Source organism: Budorcas taxicolor, chromosome 23, assembly GCF_023091745.1.
Source record: "Budorcas taxicolor isolate Tak-1 chromosome 23, Takin1.1, whole genome shotgun sequence".
NCBI lineage: Eukaryota > Metazoa > Chordata > Mammalia > Artiodactyla > Bovidae > Budorcas > Budorcas taxicolor.
Genome location: NC_068932.1, coordinates 36,108,049 through 36,134,409, shown reverse-complemented (window position 1 = coordinate 36,134,409; position 26,361 = coordinate 36,108,049). Strand labels below are relative to the sequence as shown.

General features: G+C 35.0%; 1 protein-coding gene across 1 annotated transcript in view; it reads right to left on the bottom strand.

Annotated features, from left to right (window-relative positions):
• Positions 1-26,361, bottom strand: part of CCDC172 (coiled-coil domain containing 172) — a 54,562-nt gene that overhangs the window by 6,925 nt on the left and 21,276 nt on the right. The window contains exons 3-6 of the mRNA XM_052660821.1: positions 16,590-16,706; positions 15,181-15,346; positions 11,851-11,952; positions 11,037-11,139 (exon numbers count right to left, since the gene is read on the bottom strand). Coding sequence (XP_052516781.1) covers positions 11,037-11,139; positions 11,851-11,952; positions 15,181-15,346; positions 16,590-16,706 — 488 coding nt within the window. The remainder of the gene's footprint in view (positions 1-11,036; positions 11,140-11,850; positions 11,953-15,180; positions 15,347-16,589; positions 16,707-26,361) is intronic.

Genomic DNA, 26,361 nt, shown 5'->3' with positions numbered 1-26,361 from the left:
TGTTCAAATGTTAAAAAAAAAAGAAGTCTGAAAATTTAGCATTTAAGAGAATATAGATCACTGGGGAATTTGGTAATGTGCCAATGGAAGTATAAACTGGTTTAATCACTTTGATAGAAGGCTTGTTGCTACCTTGTGAAGTTCAACATTTACATGCCTTATACTCAGCAATTCCATCAGGCATATATCCTATAGAAACTCTTGCAGTGTGCACCAGGATGATCAAAACAGCACTGTTTGCAACAATAAAAACTGAAAACTCAAATGTGCATTAAAAAGAGAAAAAGCATATTCACATATCTATACTTAACAACGTGGATGAATTTTAGAAACAAGTGAATAAAAAGCAAGTCCCAGACAGAATGATACCCTTTTTACATAACTCAAAAATAAGCAAAAATAACCAATATTTTGTTTTGGCAGGCATATAAATGACAGGTTGATTACATATATGAATACATGACATAAAGTTAGTAAATCATAAAGTAACAAAGAAAATTATAAGCAAGGAATGAATTAAGTAAGTCATACCACACACACACACACACACACACACACACACACAAATGAAACACTCTAGGACAGCAATTACATCTGAGGTAAAGAAGGGAGTGTGGGTTAACGGAGGACCCCACAGCAAGATACTGGTAATGTTTTAGCCTAGTTCACAGGTTCTCACTGTATTATTGTACTTGAGAACCAACACCTAGCTAGGGAAAAAAACATAATAGTTATAAGAACGGATTGAGAAACAATACCTAATATATATGAAGTTCACTGTGTTCTGAACTTGTAGGAATTTAATAGTGAATAAAAATTCTGAAGGAATGCTCAAGTTGGAAAGAGAGAAAAAGTTAATGATTTGTAGCATTAGATGTCTACACAAGCATAAAATCCCTTGCAGTAAATATTTTTTAAAAGTAAGTGTAAAGTTAAATGGAGAGGAACAATATACCATATATGCTGCTATACAATGTTCATTTTAATATATATATCTTTACAAATACATACAATGGTAGGGATTGTTCTTCCCACTGTGCCATCAATACTTGCCCCTTTTCACCTTTCAGTTCAAATGGTTTGGTAAGAGCTCTCATGCCCATCAGAATTGGGTGGTGATTGGTTTCCATTTTAGTTAGCTAACAAGAAGGAGGAGAGACTACTGAAATTAAGGATGGCATTTAAGATGAATTATAGGAAGCATTTCACAATTCAGCATATAACCAAGTTGTAGAATTTAGATCTCACTTAAAGGAAAGATTACTGTTGCTAGCTTTAAAGGAGACTGGATGCTAACGGTATGAATATTTATGTATTTGCAGCTAGGCTGGAGCTATATAATGGTAAGCAGATCTCATGCTTCAGTGCATAGACTGATTGCCTATAGGAGTCAAGAAGAGCTTCCTTCCCCTACTGCACAGCAACTACGGGCAGTTTGCATTGGTTACTGTCTTCTTTCTCTAAATTATCAGATATTGATGAGGATGGGCCAACATTGCTAGTTTAGCAAAATGTATGTTCCATGTATTTTTATAATTTCTTGCACCATTCCATTTTTTATCAGTTACCTCTAAGTGCCATGGAGAAGCCTTAACTAAAAGAACACTCTTTTTAGTTATAGAAATATAAACAAGTACGATTTAATTAGAAAGAAGGACAATTTTCACCCAAAGTCCTAGTACACAAATTCAATGAGATTAAAATGTAGGTATGTTTCATCTCAGGTCTTTTGCTTCCATATGATATTGATTATGTAATCTTGCCTTCTAGTTCTTTCTTTTGCCTTATACTGTCATATATATTTCCCCCAGTTAATTACATATGCCAATTAATACCATTTAAGATAAATATATAGTAGTTTAAGTGGCTATAACACAGTTAACTTAATCATTCATTTATAGTACAGCATTTAAGTTCTTCTTATTTTTTTCTACCATAAATACATTTCTATGAACACCTTTGTTCATAAAGCTTCCTCTGTGCTTTGGATTATTTCTCTTGGGATACAGCTAAGTGAAATTACTGCTTTAAATGGCATAAACATTTTAAAGATGCTTACAATAACTTGTATACATCAAACTGCATTCCAAATACAAGCAATATACATCAAACTGCATTCCAAATACAACCAATGTATACTGCCACAGCAATGAGTAAATTATCTCTGTACCACACTGTGGCCAATTTTCAGTATGGTCATCTAAGTATATCTTTCAAAATTTGATTAAAAAATTGATATTCAGTAGTTTTAATCTGCACTTAAATAATAAGATGTATAACTGAATTACCTTGTCTTATTCACTTTGGTATCCCTGTAACCTGCAAAGTGTATGGTAAAAGCAAGTGTTTAATTCATGCTTGTTGGATAAATACATAAACTAAAAACTACTGATTTTTAGTGTTTTCTTGCTGACTTTTTATCTGTTAATTTTTTATAAACTGTTACCCTTTGTTCATCATAAGTACTACATATTTCTCCCAGATTATCATTCCATGTTGATGCCATATCTGACACATGGAATTTTAGACCTAACATGTTAAGTCTATGAATCTTATCCTTTTTGGTTAACTTAATCACACTAGAGGTTTAATAAGCAATCCTTACTACTTTCCACTAGTTTTTTACGGTGTGACATTCTTGATATCATTTCTCTATAGTAATTCATACAAAAATTATTTAAGTGCCATTTAAACACAAAATACTCCATTTTAAAGATATATATCTCATGCTCTTTCATACACAATTTATTTATGAGCGTGGGTTTCAAAGTTCATTCTTTGAAAGTAGAATTTCAGTTTTCTAATTATGCATTCCTTCAGTCCAGGCCATCAGCAGACAGATAGGAACCTTCACAGATGGGTAAGGCTGAACTGATGAGATCTACTGAGAAGGAAGTAAAAGAGAGAGGAGTGCTACCAGCATCTCCATTACTTCAAATCCTGGTTTAGATGGATTAGGCATCTCCTTTCACCAGGTATTTTTTATCACCTTCCCCATCCCACAACCAAAAGGGGTTGTTTCTAAAGGTAAACATGTGAAAGTGAAAAAAAAAAAGTGCACTATGATATCAAAGGGACAAATGAACTTTGGAAATGATATTATATATGGCTCATATAATAAGAAAAATTATTTCAAAGTTTAGGACATTTACAAACAGGCATGTTTATATCAGAATATAACATTTAAAATAATCAACTGACTTCTACCATAAAAATTTCCTTTGTATTTACTCGAAGTTTTAATAACTACAGTGTGTGCCAGGAATTCACGAAACAGGGGATTTCTATTAGCTTGAAGGCTACATAATCAATGCTGTAAAGGCACTTCTGTTAGTGAATAAATGATGAAGTTTTACCAGAAAAATGCAGAGTCAACAGAAATATTCAACAAAATACATAGCTAAGAATGATCCTGGAATTAAATGAGGATTTTCATATCTTATAAATATTAAAAACTAAAGAGATGATAGGGGTTGGCTACAGATATCTAATTTTTGACTCGTATTTTCTAGAAACTTTAGAACTGAGATTTTGTTACACCTGTCTACTTGGAGTTTATTACTGTTGATAATCAAGAGTACTGCAATGTAAATGTGTATTATTTCCTCAATATAGACAACAATTCTTATTACTCTGCTAAATGATGTTACAGGAACACTTCCACAAGTATTTAAGGGTACATTTATAAAAATGCTTCTAATTATGACTATTTAAGAACTTCCTCCCATCCATCAATGGGAGGAAGCTTACAAAATATGGCATCTTTTACATCAGCATTAAAAAGAATCAAGTTGATCAGTATGTATTAATGAGAAATATCTATTTTCTAAGTAATAAAGCAAACTACAGACCAATGTTAAATGCACATGTGTGCACACACACACACACACACACACAGACTATAAACTCTGACAGGATACGTGTCAAACTTTTAACAAGACATGAGAGAGGAGACTGATGTTTTACATTTTCGTAATGTCTAAATTTTTTTATTTAATCAATATAGTCTACTCTCATAATTTAAAACTATCTATTCATATTTGGTAAAATAAAAAATATATACATATGTAAATATACATATTTATCTGTGTATCTTTCAGAGAGGTTAGAAGTATTCTAACATCATCATGTGCTTATACTTTCCTATAAATCTAAGGACCATCAATGTGACCTCTATGACTAACTTAACTGGATGACTTTTTCATTGAAGAGGCAACAGCATTGATGTATTACTTCATATAAATGCATTTAGAGTATCTCAGTAGCAGGTATATATTAACTTTTGTGCAGTTTCCATTGCAAATATGCTCTTCACAAAACCACACTATCTTCAAATGCTATGAAAGAAAATCCAGGCTGTTGACTCTACAGCTTCATTTCTGAAACAAACTTCCTGTTGCATTAAACCAGTACAAACATTGATTATAAAAATGTAAAACCATTCTAAGTATCGTGGGTACGAAAAAGCCAGAAATGTTTCAAGTCGTCTGGTATGTTACTATTTGGAGTAAATAAAAGCTCATGATGAAGAACTGTATTTTGGTTATCCTGGTGTTGATTAACAATAACAAATAATAGGTGTTGGAAGTTTGAAGGGGTCTATTCTTTGCTACCTGAATTCTGTGCATCTGAGAAATGAGGAAAGCAGAAGGGAAGCCAAGATGTCATGTTTGCTACTAATACAGCAGACACTAGAGAATGTGGCTTGTATCTACACGCAAAGGGTTTACTACTAATACTGAATCCAGAATTAGACTAACCTAACTCACACCATTAAAGGCAGATGCCAAAAGCTCTCTCCCATGAAGTCCTACCACTATAAAACTCAAGGGATAGAGGAGCAGAGTAGAACACACACTGTGAGGCAGGCCAGACTCCAAAGAGATAAGGCAAAGAAAGGAGCTGGTCTTCAGTTTATCCTTCCAAACTCAACAATCAGACTGAATCACTCCTCTCTACCTTAGAATAAGAAAGAAGGAGTTTTGGGGGAATGGCTAGGAGAGCTAAACCAGTAAAGTTTTTTCTACATAGAAGAAAACAATCAGGAGCGGGAAGAAGAATTCCATGTGGCTATCCCAGTGGTTAATATATACCATGTGTTTGCAAAGAATATTGAAAATACATGAGGAACTTCTATCTTCTTTGTAGTAAAAGTTTTTTAAAATGTAGATGTACTCACTGGAACAAACATTTATTAAACACTATGTGCCCTTGACTATGTTAGATGCAGACTGACAGAAAAACGAACAAGAAGTAGAGGGAGTTCCCAGTTCAGTGGGAGAGACTGATACTTTGTAAAGAGCTTGGCCTAGAGTAGGTATTCCCCTGGAGAAGGAAATGGCAACTCACTCCAGTACTCTTGCCTGGAGAATCCCATGGACAGAGGAGCCTGGTTGGCTACAGTCCATGGGGTCGCAAAGAGTCGGACACGACTGACTGGCTACACTCAGCATACAATAATAAACAAAGTAGGTAAGATCTTTCCCCTTATTGAGCATATGATGAGTGATGAGACAAACATGAATAAAGTAAAGCACATAAATGTGTAATTACAAAATGGATTCTGTGTTAGAAAGGAAAAAAATACAGTGTGTTATTAGGAAAAATAACAGGTTATAATATGATCACAGGGAACCTTCCCTGAGGGAATAGTTCAATGGAGCTCTAAAGGATAAGGTATGTCCCCATCAGGTAGGAGACATAAAGCAAGGGGCAATCTGATAACCTGAGGAGAAAGAAAGGCATAGATAAAGGTCTTAGGTGGAAGAAAGCCTGGAATGCTTGAGGGAGCAGAGTCAGCAGGGAACCATCAGTCAGTCAGTTCAGTCACTCAGTCGTGTCCAACTCTTTGTGACCCCATGGACTGCAGCATGCCAGGCTTCCCTGTCCATCACCAACTCCCTGAGCCTACTCAAACTCATGTTCAGCGTATTGGTGATGCCATCCAACCATCTCATCCTCTGTCATCCCCTTCTCCTCCTGCCTTTAATCTTTTCCAATGAGTCGGTTCTTTGCATCAGGTGGCCAAAGTATTGGAGTTTCAGCTTCACCACCAGTCCTTTCAATGAACATTCAGGACTTTAGGATTTCCTTTAGGATTGACTGGTTGGATCTTCTTGCAGTCCAAGGGACTCTCAAGAGTCTTCTTCAACACCACAGTGCAAAAGCATCAATTCTTCGGCGCTCAGCTTTCTTTATAGTCCAGCTCTCACATCCACACATGACTACTGAAAAAACCATAGCTTTGAATAGATGGACCTCTGTTGGTAACCATAGTTGGGAAAAACATCTGGGATGTGGTCATATACCGTATGGTGACAAGGCATGAGCTTTAGGTTGTATTATGTTCATTATGAAAGCACAGATGATTTTAATAAGGGAAATTATGCAACTCAATTTACAATGCAATGGTAGCAAGAGTGGATGAGGGAAAAGCAGAAGAGAGATTGTTACTGGGATCCAGGGAAGAGAGACGAGTGGCTAGAAATCGGATGATAGCTGTGGAGAGAGAAGTGGAAGGATTCAAGAAATGTTTTGGAGGCAAAAGCAACAAAACTTGGTGATGGGCTGGGATAGGGTGGAAATGATTTGTGAACACATCAAACACACCTGCTACATTTCATGCCAAAAGCTCAGCCTCTCTGCACCAGTGCCAAATCGAATCATGAAGACAAGAGTTTGGGGTAAAGTAGAAAAGAATAAATTTATTGTTTTGCCAAGTAAAGGGGGACGCAGCAGACTCCTGCTCTTGAAAACTATGTATCCCAGTCTAGGGGGGTTTGATGAGGAGTTTTATGGCAGGAGTTCAAGGGTAGGCTTGCTGACAAAATTAGGGTATATTCAGGGCTTGCACTCTTTTACTCTCATTTAGGAGCTTCTCTAGTCCCTTTAATCTTGCCTCAGGTGGTTTCTTGGCTACTCCTCTCTTGATTGGCAACTGTTCAAACCTGTCGTTTGGAACTCAGGGAAGGCCATGGAGGTTGGAGCCTTGCCTATAAGAAAGTGAAAGGAAAGTGAAAATGAAGTCGCTCAGTCGTGTCCGACTCTTTGCAACCCCACGGACTGTATGTAGCCTATTAGGCTCCTCCATCCATGGGATTTTCCAGGCAAGAGTGCTGGAGTGGATTGCCATTTCCTTCTCCAGGGGAACTTCCCGACCAGGAATCGAACCCGGGTCTCCCGCATTGCAGGCAGACGCTTTACCATCTGAGATACCAGGGAAGCCTATAACAAAAGGGAGACAAAAAGACTTCTGTGCCCAGGTGCCCCACAGGGTCCTTCTTGGTTTCACATTTTGGGTTTGAGCCATTCCCAGGAAAAATGCCATGTGAGCTATGCCTTGAGGACTAAATCAGATTTTAGCTAATGGAAAAGAAAAAGAAAGATACAGAGGTGTGAAGTCTTCTGGCATATTTGGAAATGCACAAATAGTATTCTGACGAGCTAGTAGAATAGAGTATGTGACAGAAATGCAGGGAGATAACATAAGTTATACTTTTGTTTTTCTTTGATTATATTACATTATTGAAAGAGGTCAAAGAGAAGAGTGAAAAAGCTGGCTTAAAACTCCATCAAAAATCTAAGATCATGGAATCCAATTCCATCATGTCATGGCAAATAGAAGGGAAAAAAGTAGAAGCAGTGACAGACTTTATTTTCTTGGGCTCCAAAATTACTGTGGACAGTAACTGCAGCCATGAAATTAAGACACTTACTCCTTGGAAGGAAAGCTATGACAAACCTAGACACAGGATTAAGAAGCAGAGACATCACTTTGCTGACAAAGTCCATACAGTCAAAGCTATGGTTTTTCTAGTAGTCATGCACGGATGTGAAAGTTGGTCCATAAAGAAGGCTGAGCACCAAAGAATTATTGCTTTTGAATTGCGGTACTGGAGAAGACTCTTGAGAGTCTCTTGGACTGCAAGGAGATCAAGCCAGTCAATCCTACAGGAAATCAACCCTGAATATTGATTGGAAGAACTGTTGTTGAAGTGGAAGCTCCAGTACTTTGGCCACTTGATGTGAAGAGTCGACTCAATGTAAAAGACCCTGATGATGGGAAAGATGGAGGGCAGGAGGAGAAGAGGGTAACACAGGATGAGATGGTTGGAAGGCATCACCGACTTAATGGAAATGAATTTGAGCAAACTCTGGGAGACAGTGGAGGACAGAGGAGCCTGGCGTGCTACAGTCCATGGGTTTGCAAAGAGTCAGACATGACTTAGCAACTGAACAAAATAACAATAATTAAATTGTTGGGAATTCACCTGGATCTTAGGAAGGAGGGATTAGTGACAGGGATTTAAAAATTATCTATAGATGATAACTAAAACTTTAGACCAGATGGGACAAGCCATGGAGAGTACAAAATAAAAATCCAATCAATAACTAACTTTTAGGAAGTCTCTTCATTAAAAAGACAGAAAAAAAATGAGAAAGAAGCTTGAAAGGCATGAAATCCATATGGATAATAAGTACAAATGAAATCATAAGTAATTATACAATTATAATTATGTATAATAATTTAGAGTATTTACTGTGTACTAAGCACTGCTTTAAGGGCTTTATATATATATATACACACACATACATATTAAGTCATTTAATTTTTATTATAATCTTGTGAGGTGGTTACCATTATTAACTTCATTTGATAGATTTAGAGAATGAGTCACAGACATGTCAAATTGCTTGTCTGGGGTCACCAACCTAGTAAATAGCAAAGCTGGGATTCAAAGGGTTTGTAACCTTAATCTCTATGCTACTGCCTCTTGAGACCCTGAGGTTTATCACTTCTGTCCTCCCCAGACTATGTGAAAAACACTAGCTTGATCAGTTATAAAGTTCTCAGGAATGCTTCTTAGAAATTAATCCAACCTCTAGTTTAGGTGTTAAGCATAGCAGTATTCTGTAAGTTAGTTGCGTTAACATGTGTTAATTAATGATCCCATACTCTTCACAACAGAATCTTTTAAATAAACGAATATAATTTATAAATAGTGAAAGATTAACTAAAGCAGAGATCATTAAAATATTGTGAATATAAAGTTCTGGTTCTCTTCATTAATGAATGGCATTAAGTCCAACAAACAACCTGAACGTGGCAGATTAACTTTAAAAAACTTTAACTTTATAATCATTATAAAAGAATTTCAATAATGTAGACAATAAAAAAGGTATCAAAATTTTTCTAATTCTAAAAAGCAGAAACAATAAGCTCATAGAAATGAAGTATTAATTTTTTGCAATTGCTTTCTTACTGCTTAAAGTTTAATAAAAGTAGAAGTACAATGATAAAAACCTTAAAAAGAAGACTGATTCTGAACTGGGGACAATTGTGCCCACCTGTCTCTGCCCAGGGGACATTCGGTAATATCTGGAGACATTTTTGGTTTATAACAACTGGGGGTGAGTAGTGCTACTGGCATCTAGTTGGTAGAGACCAGGAATGCTAATAAACATCTTACACTGCATGGGACAGCTCTCCCACAACAGAATATCCTGGCCCAAAATCTCAACAGTGCCAAGTCTGAGAAACCCTGTTGCAAAAACAGTATCTATACCAATAGTAGTTAAATCAGAAAATTTAAGATGAAGGTCATTACTATAGAATTCAGTATACATTTGAACACAGAAATGAAAAAGATTCTATTCTAAAATTTAGGGGTAAAATCTACTTAGTATTGGTCTTAATGATATTCAATAAATGTCATATCATTTCTTGGCTACCATTATTAGCTCCTTGTTATTTTGCTATTTATAAGACTGATGGCGCTCTTTTTCAAAATCTCTCTACTTAGTACTTTGACTCTGCTCTTCATACTTGAAATCATTTTTATGGAACATACCAGAAGGGAAACTAAGCTACACATTTTAAAGAATTTAAAGTGGGAACTGATAAATACTGGCATTTCATTCAGTAACTGCTAAAATGCAAAGAATGGACTAGGCATATTAACTGGTGTTTCTTTCTGTCCAAATTTCCTGTCACCATCTCTGAAGGAGAAGGCCCTCTTAACAGACTTTGAGTGTTTAATTTTAAACCAGGGAAAACTTTTATGACTGAGGGATAAACCCACAAAACTGGAGTTCATACTGGAAGCCTTTCACTATGAACTACAATGATACCAGTGGGCATGACCATTTTTAAAAGTGTAAAAAAAATCAATGAGCAGACTGTCATTACAGAAACTCATTCTGTATCAAACATATCACCCAAGAGATTGATATTTCATGCTTATAAAACTTAACATAAAATTAAATTGCAAATATTTTCTCACAATCTACTAAAATTATGGCCTAAGGCAATACACTGCTAATATGAAGCATTTGTTCAGCTCTAGTGGACATATTTCCTATATGATTTATGTGAAAGAAAGCTTCATTTGCCTCTTCATAGATTCAGTAATGAGGTTTCTGTTTCTTACATGAAACCTAGAAAGTATAGGAAGCTCTTTAAAATTAAGTCAGCAAATGTTAACACTGAATTATTAAGAAATAACAATGAAATTAATAAACTGGGGGAGATGTACTCCTTTGGTATATAACTATGTCATTTCAGACCTCAGCCATTCTTTCATTATCCAAATACACAGAAAACATCTAAATATTCCATAAAGAAAATATATTTTCAAATCTTTAGGCACAAAACCAGAAGCACAGATTTTAAGTAAAGTAGACTGTAATTTTTTTCCCCCTGAAATCTAGAAGGACCAAAAAAGATAATTTCAGTCATTTCACTCCAAAAACTTAGGAATAATAGAAAAAAGAGTCGTGGAAATGATTCTACATTTTATCTTTTAGGATGTGAATAACTCAAGAGTTCTTGAGGAATAGGAAAAGATATGACTGATTTCAGTATTATCAACCTGATACAATTTAAAACTTATGCGTTTTTAACCAGTAACGCATTTGCTTATTAACATATTTCAGAATGATCTTGAAATAATTATGCATTTGGCTTTATGTTGAAATCTACTTGACAACTTAAAAAATTACCAGATTTATATCAAAGTATAATAGGCAATTCTTACCTTAAGCATTCAGCATCATTTTGAGGTTTTTCATTGATTTTTCTTTTTTCTGCCTCTAGATATTTAGTAGTACACATGGCTCCATTTTTTTTATCTTCAAAACCTAAACAATTAAGACAATTCTTATACTCTTTAAAAAATTAAATATAAAGGTTATCTTTCTTCATTCATAAGAACAATGCTCTAAATTTAGGTGTTTTGTGTAAAATACATGTACTAATGATTTTTATTTTTCTACTTTAATGTACCATTTAAAGGCACAAAAAAAGATCTTAAAATTTATGAAATTAAAAGTACCAGATTCAACACATCAATTTAGTGCTTTACCTATTCCTTTTCCACATCAAAAAAATCCCCTTTTTACATCACCTATATCTCAATGAGTAAATACATTTTGAAAGAATAATATTAACCTATAATAGAGAAGACTCTTGTGAGCCCCTTGGACTGCAAGATCAAACCAGTCAATCCTAAATGAAATCAACCCTGAATATTCACTGGAATGACTGATGCTGAAGATGAAACTTCAATACTTTGGCCACCTGATATGAACTGACTCACTGGAAAAGACCTTGATGCTAGGAAAGACTGAAGGCAAAAGCAGAAGTGGGCAGCAGAGGATGAAATAGATAGATAGCGTCACTGGCTCAAAGAACATGAATTGAGCGGACTCCAGGAGACAGTGAAGGGTAGGAGGGCCTAGTGTGCCACAGTCCATGGGGTCACAAAGAGTCGGACACAACAACTTAGCAACTGAACAACAAATGATAGATATATAACCATATTCATCAGCAAAGACTCATATATGTAATACCTTTAAGCCTTCTCTGCAGAGTAAATAATTCTTGTATTAATTCACTCTTTTGTCTCTGAAGTTCATTTAACAGGTCACTATCATGTTCCATTGACTTCATTTCTAGAAATAAATATGCAAAAAAACACATTTTAACTATTTTTGGCTTTGCCTAACGTCTGTCAAGAATGATTAACTTTTTCTTGTGTAGTAAAAATGTAAGCAATGTAGGGTCAATATACTTTTGGGAGTACTGCTTAACAATATTCGATATTTCAATCCATCAGCTTGGGATGACTTTCCATTTATTTAGGTCTCCTTTAATTTCTTTCAACAAGGTTTTTTGTGGTTTTTGTATACAAGTCTTAAACTTTTGTTAAATGTGTTTTACTCTTTCTTGATTGCAAACTGAATGTTAATTTTCAAATTGTCCATTTGGCTTGTATATATTGATCTAATAACCTGCCACCTTGCTGAACTTGTTTATTAGCTCAAATAGTTCTCCTATGGATTCCTTAGGATTTCTATACACAAGATCATGCTATGTTCAAATAGAGATAGTTTTACTACTTCATTTCCAATCTAGATGTCTTGTATTTCTTTTTCTTGCCTGATTGCCCAGGCTAAAATCTCTAGTAAAATGCTGGATACAAATACTAGGAGTGGATGAATATCTTCATCTTTTCCTGATTTTAGATGAGAAATTCTCATTCTTTCATCATAAATAAGATTCACCATGGTTTTTCAAAGATACTCTTCATCAGGTTGAGAATGGTCCCTTTTATGTCTACGTTATTGACTGTGTTTATCATGAAAGGGTGTTGGATCTTGCCAAATGATTTTCTGAATTTTTTTATTATTTTATATCTTTTATTTATCTCTATTATACTCATGGTCCTGAATATTTTTATAATTATCAATTTTAAAAGTCTTTCTCTGTGAATTTCATTATCTCTGTGATTTCTGGAGATGTTTCTATTGACCTAATTTCCTTTTTGGTATGAGATACAATTTCTTTTTCACAGATACAGTGATTTTTGGTTGGATACCAGACATTTTGTTTACTATTTTGTTGATGTTTGAATTTTGCTCTCTTCCCCTCAAGCATGTTGATACCTGCTATTTAGCATGCAGTTAGGTAACATAATTAGGTTCAAACCATGCTTTTAAGATTTAGAGTGTATCCAGAGTAGCCTTAGGTCGAAGGCTAATTGAATCCTACTATTAAGGCAGGATTCCTCTGTTTAATGAGCTCTTTCTATTCTTAAAGGATGGAGCATGAATGTCTCCCAGTCCTGTGTGAGCTCACAGAATTGTTGACCTTATGATTCCCCCGCAGTTTTTCTTTATTCAGTCTAGAGGACTTTCCCCTATGTATACAAAGCAAAATATATAGCCAAAGACTCAAAGCAACCTCTATGTAAATTCTGGAGGTTTTGTCTGTGCAGTTCTTTCCTCTCAGTACGTTGTCCTGAAAATTTCAACTAACTCAGCCTCCCTGAACTCCAGTCTTTGTATCCTCGACTCAATCAGGCTACTATGTTTTGTTTAAGTTCCCTCTCTCACTCCTGTTGTCAAAAAACTGTAACCAGGTAGAAGCTTAGGTAATCATGCCTCATGTGTTTTCCTTCTCTTAGGAATCATAGCCTTGGACAGTCTCTTGTCCTTAATATCTAAAAATAGTTTTTAATACATTTATTCTAGTTCTAGTTTTTGTATTGTGCTCCTTCCTGATCATTTTATATATATATATATATATATATGAACGTCCCAGATGTACGCCTATAAGACGTATGCTTACATGCATGCCTGAAGAACCTCTGTCCTACACTCTCTACCCAAAGCAACTTATCTCTGAGAGCCTCATTTCCTTCATCTATGAAATTAAGCTAATTAAAAAGTATAATCCTTATATTTTAAGGGTTTAATTATGATCCAGGTAGCATTCTATGTAATTAAATATTATTTCATGAGTACTTACAACAATCTTGTTAAGGTCATTATCATTATCCTCCATCTTCATAGATGAAGAAACTGAAGCAAATAAAACTTAAAACATCTTGTCCCAAATCACATATTACTCTCTGCTGGTTCTCTTGCCCTCTTCGACATCTCTGTCTCATTATTCTCTTCCTTTCCTTAAATGCTATGCTTTTCCATTTTCTGCCTTTGGTCTTTGCTACCCCTCTATGTTCCCTCTACATGTTCCCTTTGAATTATGTTAGTAACTTCTCTGAAATCCCACACCTAATGTTCTAGCTTGATCTTTTGTATCAGTTTCACAACCAATTTCAACCTGCTACTTGGGCACTTCTACCTGTTTATCCCATAGACACCTCTAACTAAAAACATTGAAACAAAACTTAATTTTTTGTCCAGAAAAGGCTACAGTTCACCTCCATCTCTGCTCTTCCTCTTGGTACCACATTCTACCCAATCTCTGAAGTGTGAAAACTGTGGTTCATGCTTGACTATCTTTATATCTGTTTAGTCAGTGAAATATCTGTCATTCTTCCTAAAAATCTCTTTCTCTTCTCCTCTCTTTGGTAACTTCTATTTTTTTAATAATTTTATTTATTTATGACTGTAATGAATCTTCATTTTGTGCAGGGTTTTCTCTAGTTACAGTGAGCGGGTGCTACTCTTAGTTGCTGCGGGCAGGTTTCACATTGTGGTGGCTTCTCTTTCTGCACAGAACAAGCTCTAGGTCATGTGGGCTTCAGTAGTTGAGGCACATGGGCTCAACAGCTGCAGAACAAGGGCTTAGCTGCTCTACTGCATATGGGATTTTCCCTGGCCAGCGATCAAACCCCTGTCTCTTGTATTGACAGATGGATTCTTCACCACTAGCCTCTCTTTGATAATTTCTTTAGTTCAGGATCTTATTACAGACTGCAATTACCTCCATACTAATGTTTCTGAAATGGAATTCTCCCTACCTCATTGTTTAACAGTGTTTCCTAAACTGTATTGATGGTAGAATAAAGATCACAGCAACACTATCACCTATATAGTTTCTATCACAATGTACTATAAATATCTGCCTATATATTTCATCCCCTTACATTTTAGTTTTATGCCTCCAGGACCTAGAAGGGTGCCTAATATATAACAGATAGTAAACAGAATTTGGTTATTAAATAAAAGACCAATGATCATATCACACCTACTTCTAAAGAGCTTGAGACAGCTCACAGTAAAAGAGACATACAATTAAGATAAAAGTAAAAGAATAGCAATGCAATAACCCAATTTACTTATAAAAATGTAAAGTTTCTGGAAAATTCATTAAGTCAAAATAAGTTATCTTCATTAATGCCAGATAAATGAGGTGGTACTATGTTTTCATACCCATTTTAAGAATGTTTGCCTGGTTTTCTAAGTCAGATATTTGAATCTCGACATTTTCTTTCATCAAAAGCTCTCGTTTCTTTGTTAATTCATATTCATTATTGAAGTCTGTAATTTCCTTAATAAATTTTTCTTCCTCCTCTGTAACTCTTCTTTTTGTAGCCTCCTGAAAAATGGAAACAAAGGACCAAATATAGGTGTTAATTGCAACAATATTCTTCTTTAATGATTAAAATTTAATCATTTGGAAATACTGAGAATAACACAGAAAATTATATTCCTGGTACTAAAATGTTATATTCCTCCAGCAATATTAATTTAAAAACTGAGGTCATTACATGATAACAACCAACTATTTTCATGTGAAAGATTTATCCTTAATATTTTAGGAGAATTATTGAGGTAGAAATTTTACCACCCATCATTATGCATGTGTCTGTTTGTGTATTAAACTTACAGGCATATATGCCATTTTGTCATTGCAAAATTGGTGGTAAAATAACTAAATGATCAAAGTTGAAAATCTTTACTCAAAGGAGTTACATTGCAACTGGATGGTAAAAGAATTAAATGACCAAAGTTGAAAATGCAGATCTACACCACTCAAAGGAATTACTGTCCTTTGAGTGTAAATTCCAAGAAAATCTTTTAAAATGTAGACAAGGTAAAATTAAATGGTCATTTCAAATACAGTTCTAAATAACAGTTTAAATTTCATAAAATGTCAACATGAAGTAGAAAGAAATAAGAATTTCCAGAAACTTTAAACAATGCTAGAACCTAAACTTTTTGACAATGGTAGAACCTAAACATTACTGTGTTTTCCAATTTTTTTCCAAGAAACATAACTAATTAAGAGCTACAGCTGGAAACTTGCCATGCCATTCGTAACCATTTGGTGGTTGATTCTGACTCTGGATATATATTTTTAACAGTTTAAAATGTATTTTTTCAAAAAGTCAATTAGTTATAGATTATATTCCTAAGCTGTTCTTGTCATTTAAAGCTACTGAGTCTGTTTGCTGTGATTTATGATTTTAAAAATAAACAAAATTTATCTTTGCACCCACATCCATTAATTTGCCAGAAGTCTGAATCTCTGTGCCTTTCAAAAGCATTAAAACCAAGATCTTGAAGCCTGAGCAATTCAACTCAGTTTCAATGTTTCTTTTATGCTTATTACAATAGCAAATAATTTCTATAGTGCATCCTGACAATTTAATTCTTTCAAACTGTATTACTCTACCAATTGGTTTAAAATAGCACTTAATAATTTTCCATATCTCAAGAGGACTACCTGCCAATATGTGTATGGATGATTTTTCTAAACATATTTTCTAAAGCATATTTTTACACAACTTTTTGATACAATCAGTAAAATAAACTTTTCCAAGTTGCTGGAGACGTACAAAGGTTTGGAGAAGCATATTCCTTTGGTTTGTAATTTCATTGCACTGTCTTTCTAAGGCACTTTCATGCGTTTTCAAAAGCTGTAAGAGGAAGGCTTTTTCAGAAAACTGCTGAACCTTTAAAGCCAAAAAAAAAAAAAAAAAAAAGAATCAGAATGAAACAATTAGACATTTCAGGGTATCTGACTTAATAGAATAGATCTGTATAGTATAAAAATTTTTATATCAACCTTTAAAATGAAAAATAAAATTCACATTAAACATCTTACTTTACATGCTCTATCTTAAATTATTTTATAAGTGCTTTATAATTTTTATAATCTCTCCCTCTAATAAAACTATAGGCACATGAAGGGCAGAGAAAGCATTTGCTTTTTCCTGATATCTAGTACATTTGGTAGCTTAGGTACTAAAGCTTTTTGATGACACACATTGAAATTTGCTTCAAGACGGCTTGTTTTAAAGAACAAGTTTTTAGTCTTATTACTAGAAAATATGATGGAGAAATCATGTATACAATATGACTAATAAAATAATGAGATCAAATCTACAAACCACAGGCAAAAATCCACTCCCATGACTATAGTTATACCCAATAAAACACAAATCTGTTAAAGTTCTCAAATGGGTTTTGAGAACTCATTTTTTACTTTAGTACCTCATTTGGTTCTAACTAGCAAAAGATATAATAAACATTAATATTAGATATGTAACTGTTATTTCATTTGGGCTATAAAGAATAGCATCTCTTGAGACCATGAATATTGAAATGAAAGTCAGGAAGCTTTAATATGTAAAAGCTAAAAATGATGCCAGACTGGAAACAATCCTTCCACTACATTCAGTACTGGCCCTCATAAGAAAGCATCAATTCAAGTTTGGGTCTGTTCCCATTTGCAAAGAGAAAAGAAAAAGGAAATAAATCTGAACTTAAATTGCAAAAAGCAAGATTTATGTTAGCTATACGAGCTTCTTCAAGGTGAGAGACAGGTTGTGAAATCTCTGTCCCAGAAGATATTGAATAGTAAAGAGCTTAGGAATAGTCTGGTCCAGACCCAAAGGGCTGGCCTAAAAGACATTTTGAAATGATATGGCTAAAAAGCCCTACAAATACTGGCATTAAAAAAAGCAGCTGAAATAAAACAGAAAATATCTTACATTTATATAATATCATAGCACATCTGCCCATACCTTCAGCACTTAGTGCTGATTTCATCAACTCTATCATCAATAAAGAAAGATTAGAAAGGTGCAACTTACATGACCAAAGGGATTCAGAAAATACTTTCAAAATTGGGGGAGGGGTGAATGGGACAGTATTTTACTGTCTGAGAAGACAGAAATTAGAAAACATATGTCTTGATCTATAAAATCATATACAAACTGGTAACAATGGTGAGCCAAGGTATGATCATGAATTCTATTACATTTATTTCAAATAAGAAAATACTTCTAAGCTATTTAATATATATTATATAAATGAGAGTAAAATGAGTTCCAAAGACGTTAATACCTTAACAAAAGTTATATAATTAATTAGGGGGAAACCCAGGACTAAAATTCAGTTCTTCTGACTTTACTGCTTCTAAACCATTGTCCTATTATGGAAATACTAGAACTATTTCACAGTAACATAAAGATACTTTCGGAACTAAAACAGGACTTCAGTCTCTGACAACAGTATAAGTTGAAAGTATACAGGATAAGAGACAGAAAAATTACCAAATACTAGGTCTATCAGAACTCATTGAGAAAAGGTTGCCTGCAGTATACTCTTAACTCTCAGAGTTGCAATTATGAACAAGAACCATCAATGCTAACAAAAATGCTTTGAGACCAAACATCAGGCTGGATTAATCTTGGGCTAATCCAATTAGGTATTTTATGTAATATGCCTTTCAGAATCAAAATTGCTAAATTCTGATTCTGCTTCTACCACTATCTGTAGTCAAATCTGCAATGAAAACCAAAAATGGAGAAAATATTATTTATTAAACTAAGGAAGTTTAAAGTAAGACAAATTTATTACTCAGATTCAGAAAAGCCTTATGTTAAGGGCTCAGAAATTAAGGCGTGCTATTACAGCTATCACTAAGACCTAAAATTATCACTGAACTCATGTCTTCTTTCTTAAAAGGGAAAATAATAATTAAAGAAAGATATTATATATACTGTCATTTAATTGGAATGTTTTACCATAACCTGAAAAAAATGAAATCTAAATACACCAAATGAAAATTAGACAACTATTTAAAAGATCTGTAAGAAAGGTATAGCTGAAAATTTTCTCTTCCCTAAAATGCTATGTAAATTATCCACTTTGAGGTCTTTTTACTTCTTTGCTTTAACTCATTATTGGTGTACTCTTCATTCTTACTTTCTGTTTTACACTCTATCTTCTCATACATTTTCCTCTTTTAATCAAGACCTAAAAAGTCCCAGAGAATCAATTACTACAGAAAGATTATAGTAACATTAATTTTTAAATTTACTTAGGATCTGTGATGAAAACATTTAATGCATAATAGAATTGGCAAGTAGGGAAAAGAGAGCAATAGAAGCAAGAAGCAGGACTTTGGAGAAGCTCAAGTTAGGAAGGTTAAGAAAGAACAGATGCCTATGATATGCTGACTCACAAGATGAGGGCGGCAATAAGTTATGGCTGTGGGAACTACATGGGGTCTAATGTTATCAGGCCTTATATTTTATTGTAACTAAGGGGTCAAATGCTTTAGGATCCATCCAGTTCCATCTACCAAGTATAAGTTATTAATTTTACTACTAAAAAAGCTTTTCAAGACCACCTATTTGTGGAATTGTTTCTCACTGTTCCCTTTGTTCTTCCTGTTATCAAAACTCATTTCTTAAATTATTTTTCACATTCTGACTTTTTAAAACCATATCTACCTCTATATAATATTCCAAATATAACCCTGAAGATACTGATAGGGTCACAAGATGAGGTCATTTCACAGAATAAATCATCATTAGAGATTTCTCTCATCTATCTTTTGTTCCAAAAGTATGGGTAGAAATCAGAATTGGAAAGATACTAAAAGAGATGCAAAACTGTAATTTAAAAAGATATTTTGAACTTATCTCTGGGTCAGGTTTGAATTGAGGCACTATCTTACACTCATAGTAGCCTGGACATCCATGATAAAAGCAAAGAAACAAACAAACAAAGAGTTACTTACAAAAAGAAACTACTGGCTATATCTGCTACATTACCCAGGGATCTCAAGGGGCTACAAACAATAAAAACAAAGGGGTGGAAGGTTCAAATTTCTCTTTCTCATCTTGTTCCTTTCTCTGACTACAAATGAAATGAAAATATCTGTGTATAGCTGTAAAATTATATTCTAGAATCAAACAGCCACGCTTTGTCAGAAAATATTGCTGTTTTGAAAAATTTTAATTTCTAACAATGCCAACACTCTTTTTCAGCAATAAAGATTTTGCTTGTTTCTTCCCCTGTCTTATTTCTCCTGGGATATTTGAGCTGTCAATAGAGCTTGTAGCTTTCCCAATGAGTTGACTTATCTGGTCAGCTAGGTCAGTTTTCAGCATAGGCATTATTTGGGACTCTTCACTACTCTTGCCACTTGGACACCCTTAGGTATTTTTCCACCAAAATAACTTGAAAATTGAGAATGACCAAGGATGTGAAATTAGTGTTTGGGTTCCAGTAAATAAAGAATTCTGAGTAATGCTCAAAATTCTCCAAGTCAGGCTTCAACAATACGTGAACCATGAACTTTCAGATGTTCAAGCTGGTCTTAGAAAAGGCAGAGGAACCAGAGATCAAATTGCCAACATCCATGGGATCATGGAAAAAGCAAGAGAGTTCCAGAAAAACATCTACTTCTGCTTTATTGACTATGCCAAAGCCTTTGACTGTGTGGATCACAACAAACTGGAAAATTCTTCAAGAGATGGGAATACCAGACCACCTGACCCGTCTCTTGAGAAATCTGTATGTAGGTCACAAAGCAACAGTGAGAACTGGACATGGAACAACAGACTGGTTCCAAATAGGAAAAGGAGTATGTCAAGGCTGTATATTGTCACCCTGCTTATTTAACTTATATGTAGAGTACATCATGAGAAACGCTGAGCTGGAGGAAGCACAAGCTGGAATCAAGATTGCCAAGAGAAATATCAATAACCTCAGATATGCAGATAACACCACCCTTATGGCAGAAAGTGAAGAAGAACTAAAGAGCCTCTTGATGAAAGTGAAAGAGGAGAGTGAAAAAGTTGGCTTAAAGCTCAACATTCAGAAAACGAAGATCATGGCATCTGGTCCCATCATTTCATGGCAAATAGATGAGGAAGCAATGAGAGACTATTTTTGGGGGCTCCAGAATCACTACAGATGGTGACTGCAGCCATGAAATTAAAAGATGCTTACTCCTTGGAAGAAAAATTATGACCAACCTAGACAGCATATTCAAAAGCAGAGACATCACTTTGCCAACAAAGGTCCATTTAGTCAAGGCTATGGTTTTTCCAGTAGTCATGTATGGATGTGAGAGTTGGACTCTGAAAAGAAAAGCTGAGCACCAAAGAATTGATGCTTTGGAACTGTGGTGTTGGAGAAGACTCTTGAGAGTCCATTGGACAGCAAGGGTATCCAACCAGTCCATCTTGAAGGAGATCAGTCCTGGGTATTCATTGGAAGGACTGATGTTGAAGCTGAAACTCCAGTACTTTGGCCACCTGATGCAAAGAGCTGAGTCATTTGAAAAGACACTGATGCTGGGAAAGATTGAAGGTAGGAGGAGAAGGGGACGACAGAGGACGAGATGGTTGGATGGCATCACTGACTCAATGGACATGAGTTTGAGAAAACTCTGGAAGTTGGTGATGGACAGGGAGGCCTGGCGTGCTGCCATCCCTGGGGTCGCAAAGAGTTGGATACGACTGAGTGACTGAACTGAACTGAACTGAAACATAGCACAAAGTATAATCTACACTTTGCTGTGGATGCTGTTTCTTAAAATAATTTCAACTTTTAGGATCTGATATTTTGCTGATTAAATGCTCTGCCCAATAGTAAAATAGACATTACATAAGAAAACATCATGAAAGTTAGGTAGAAGCTTCCACATTCATAATGATGGTAACTGGGGTAAGAATGTGTTTGTACTGACGAAGAAAAAAGTTACTTAACTATTTACACACTAGAGTACATCAATGAATACTCTATCAGTTGCAGATATCAACTTAAAAAGTAGATCTATTGTTTTTTTAATAGGAGAAGGAAACAGCAACCAATTCCAGTATTTTTATCTAGAGAATCCCATGGACAAAGGAACCTGGTAGGCTACAGTCCATGGGGTTGCAGAGTTAGACACAACTGAAGCGACTGAGTACACAGCACATTTTTTTAATAAATACAATTCTTAACCACAGATGGAATGCTTAAAGAATAACTCACTATGACACAGTAATCCTAATATAGGTAAGCCAAGAAGGTTCAGTGTTAGTAAATATTAGTCCTTACAATTGCTCATAAGGCTTTACATGATGCACTCCCTTATTGCATCTATTTGAAATAGCTCAACTGGAATGCCATCACCTCCACTAGCTTTGTTCACAGTGATGCTTTCTAAGGCCCATTTGACTTCACATTCCAGGATGTCTAGCTCTAGGTGAGTGATCACACCATCGTGATTATCTTGGTCATGAAGATCTTTTTTGTACAGTTCTTCTTTGTATTCTGGCCACCTCTTCTTACTATCTTCTGCTTCTGTTAGGTCCATACCATTTCTGTCCTTTATCAAGCCCATCTTTGCATGAAATGTTCCCTTTGTATCTCTAATTTTCTTGAAGACATCTCTAGTCTTTCCCATTCTGTTGTTTTCCTCTATTTCTTTGCATTGATTGCTGAGGAAGGCTTTCTTATCTCTTCTTGCTATTCTTTGGAACTCTGCATTCAGATGCTTATATCTTTCCTTTTCTCCTTTGCTTTTCACCTCTCTTCTTTTCACAGCTATTTGTAAGGCCTCTCCAGACAGCCATTTTGCTTTTTTGCATTTCTTTTCCATGGGGATGGTCTTGATCCCCATCTCCTGTACAATGTCACGAACCTCTGTCCATAGTTCATCAGGCACTCTATCTATCAGATCTAATCCCTTAAATCTATTTCTCACTTCCACTGTATAATCATAAGGGATTTGATTTAGGTCATACCTGAATGGTCTAGTGGTTTTCCCTACTTTCTTCAATTTAAGTCTGAATTTGGCAATAAGGAGTTCATGATCTGAGCCACAGTCAGCTCCCAGTCTTGTTTTTGCTGACTGTATAGAGCTTCTCCATCTTTGGCTGCAAAGAATATAATCAATCTGATTTTGGAAACAGGAAAAGGAGTATGTCAAGTATATTGTCACCCTGCTTATTTAACTTACATGCAGAGTACATCATGAGAAACGTTGGGCTGGATGAAGCACAAGCTGGAATCAAGAGTGCCAGGAGAAATATCAATAACCTCAGATATGCAGATGACACCACCCTTATGGCAGAAAGTGAAGAGGAACTAAAAAGCCTTTGATGAAAGTGAAAGAGAGTGAAAAAGTTGGCTTAAAGCTCAACATTCAGAAAATGAAGATCATGGCATCCAGTCCCATCACTTCAGGGCAAATAGATGGGGAAACAGTGGAAACAGTGTCAGACTTTATTTGGGGGGGCTCCAAAATCACTGCAGATGGTGATTGCAGTTATGGAATTAAAAGACGCTTACTCTTTGGAAGGAAAGTTATGACCAACCTAGATAGCATAATCAAAAGCAGAGACATTATTTTGCCAACAAAGGTCCATCTAGTCAAGGCTATGGTTTTTCCAGTGGTCATGTATGGATGTGAAAGTTGGACTGTGAAGAAAGCTGAGCGCCAAAGAATTGATGCTTTTGACCTTTGACTGCACGGGGATCCAACCATTCCATTCTAAAGGAGATCAGTCCTAGGTATTCTTTGGAAGGACTGACGCTAAAGCTGAAACTCCAATACTTTGGCCACCTCATGCGAAGAGTTGACTCATTGGAAAAGACTCTGATGCTGGGAGGGATTGGGGGCAGGAGGAGAAGGGGACAACAGAGGATGAGATGGCTGAATGGCATCACTGACTCAATGGACACGAGTTTGGGTGAAACTCTTCTACCAGTCTCTTCTTCAATCACTCCTCTCTAGCCACACTGGTCTCCTTGTTATTCCCCATACATCCAGCCACACTCTCTCCTCAAGGCCTTTGAACTGGCTATTCTCTGCCTAGAAATCCCTTTCTCCAGATTCCTCATGGTTCATTCCTTCATCTCAATCAAGTCTTGGCTCATCTCTTCTCTTTTCACTAGAGATTATAAGGATGCCTGATAAGACCACTGCTATGTAGGTTTGTTCTGCAAGAGATATGATGATTCAAAAACCTGGCACAGAGTTCTCTCTCTTTTTCATTTCTTTGAGTAAATACAATTATTGTATACTTAGTAAATCCAAGACACTGTTAGAAATAATGAAGGGTTCAGTAAAAAGGCTAGTAATAGTATTTTTTTCTATTTACCAACAAGTAGAAAAAAAAAGGAAAAGATCCCATTTATAACAGAAAAACAAAATAAAACTACACGTAAACTTAACAAGAAGTATCTGAGACCTATATGAAAAAGCCTATACTGAGGAATATAAAAGAAAGTATAAATAAATAGAAAGATACACTGTATTCGTGAATGTGAAAATTCATAGTTGTAAACATATCAGTTCTCCCCATATAAACTGAGTATAATCTTAATTAAAACTGCAATACATTTGTTGGATCTTGATAAAACGATCTCAAATTCATTTTGGAAAACAAACAAACAAACAAAGAGAATCAGGAAAATTCTAAAAAAGAAACTGTTCTTCCAGAGCATCAAAGGTATTATAAAGCTAATTTAAGTGAATGTGATACTGGTGACAAAACAAATAGATAAACAGAATTATACAGCGTATATTAGAACAGACACAAATACACAGTTTCACACAAAAACACAAGCTGGTGTTTTATATATAACTACATCATAAAGATGGTGTTTCCAGTCAATGAGAAACATGTGACATTTACCCAGAAGAAAAATAGGCAATCATTTTTATTTATGAGTAAGAAAAAGACTTGTAAAAGTATTGGAAAAAGACATTGCTTAAACAATGAACTTCAGAAACAAACAAAAGGCATAAAATTTCTAGTAACACAAGATTCTAAATTTTGATTTTAAAAAGTTACAAATAATAAAATTTGCAACAAATGACAAAGAAAGAGTTCATATCTATTGCATATAAAAAGCTAGAATTCAGTGAGAAAAAGACAAAAAAAGGATATTATTAAGTAATACACAAAGTAACTATGAACAATCCTAACAAATGAAAATATAAGTAACCTAAAATGTTCAAATTAAAACCATAAATGCCATCACTGTTGACACATTTGTAAAGAAAATCAATCATTTCTATTGTACAAATAGTGAAATTGTGGAAATACAATCTGGAACTTTTCTGAGGACAATTTGGAAATTATCAAAAGCCTTACGAATACAGTTGACCACAACACAAGGGTTGGGGGACTGATCCTTGGTACGGTAAAAAATCTACCATATACTTCATAGTTAGATCTCCATAACCACAGTTCTAATCCTCACATTCAATCAATCAGATCATGCAGTACTGCAGGATTTATTTAAAAGAAATCTTCATGTAAGCGTATCCATGCAGTTCAAACCTATGTTGTTCAAGGATCAACTGTATCTACCAATTTGATTTCTAGGACTTTACCCAAAAAAAAATATAAGTACACAAGGATGTATGTATAAAAGTATCATCACAGTGATATTAATAATCACATTATAAATAGAAAATCAGTTACATAAAATATATCATAGCCATTTAATGGGAAACTATGCTACCATTAAAAATTGTTTACTTAGATATACATTTACTGATATATCCAAAGTATAGTAAATGGAGAAAAAGGCAAAGAGGAAAGGGAACGATATACCCAATTGCATGCAGAGTTTCAGAGAACAGCAAGGAGAGATAAGAAAGCCATCTTAAGTGGAAAATGCAAAAAAAAAGAGGAAAACAATAGAATGAGAAAGACTAGCAAGCTCTTTAAGAAAATAACAGATATCAAGGGAATACTTCATGGAAAGATGGGCACAATAAAGGACAGAAATGATAAGGACCTAACATAAGCAGAAGAGATTAAGAAGAGGTGGCAAGAATACACAAAAGAATTGTACAAAAAAGATCTTTATGACCCAGAAAACCATGATGGTGTGATCACTCACCTAGAGCCAGACATTCTGGAGTCCACAATCAAGTGGGCCTTAGGAAGCATTGTTACGAACAAAGCTAGAGGAGGTGATGGAATTCCAACTGACCTATTTCAAATCTGAAAAGATGATGCTGTTTAAGTGCTGCACTCAATATGTCAGGAAATTTGGAAAACTCAGCAGTGGTCACAGGACTAGGAAAGGTCAGTTTTCATTCCAATTCCAAAGAAAGGCAAGGCCAAAGAATGTTCAAACCAGCACACAACTGTGCTCATTTCGCATGCTATCAAGGTAATGCTCAAAATTCTTCAACCTAGGCTTCAATAGTACCTGAATTGAGAACTTCCAGATGTATAAACTGGATTTAGTAAAGGCAGAGGAACCAGAGATCAAATTGCCAACATTCATTGAGTCACAGAAAAAGAAAGAAACATCTGCTTCATTGACTATGCTAAAGCCTTTGTATGGATCACA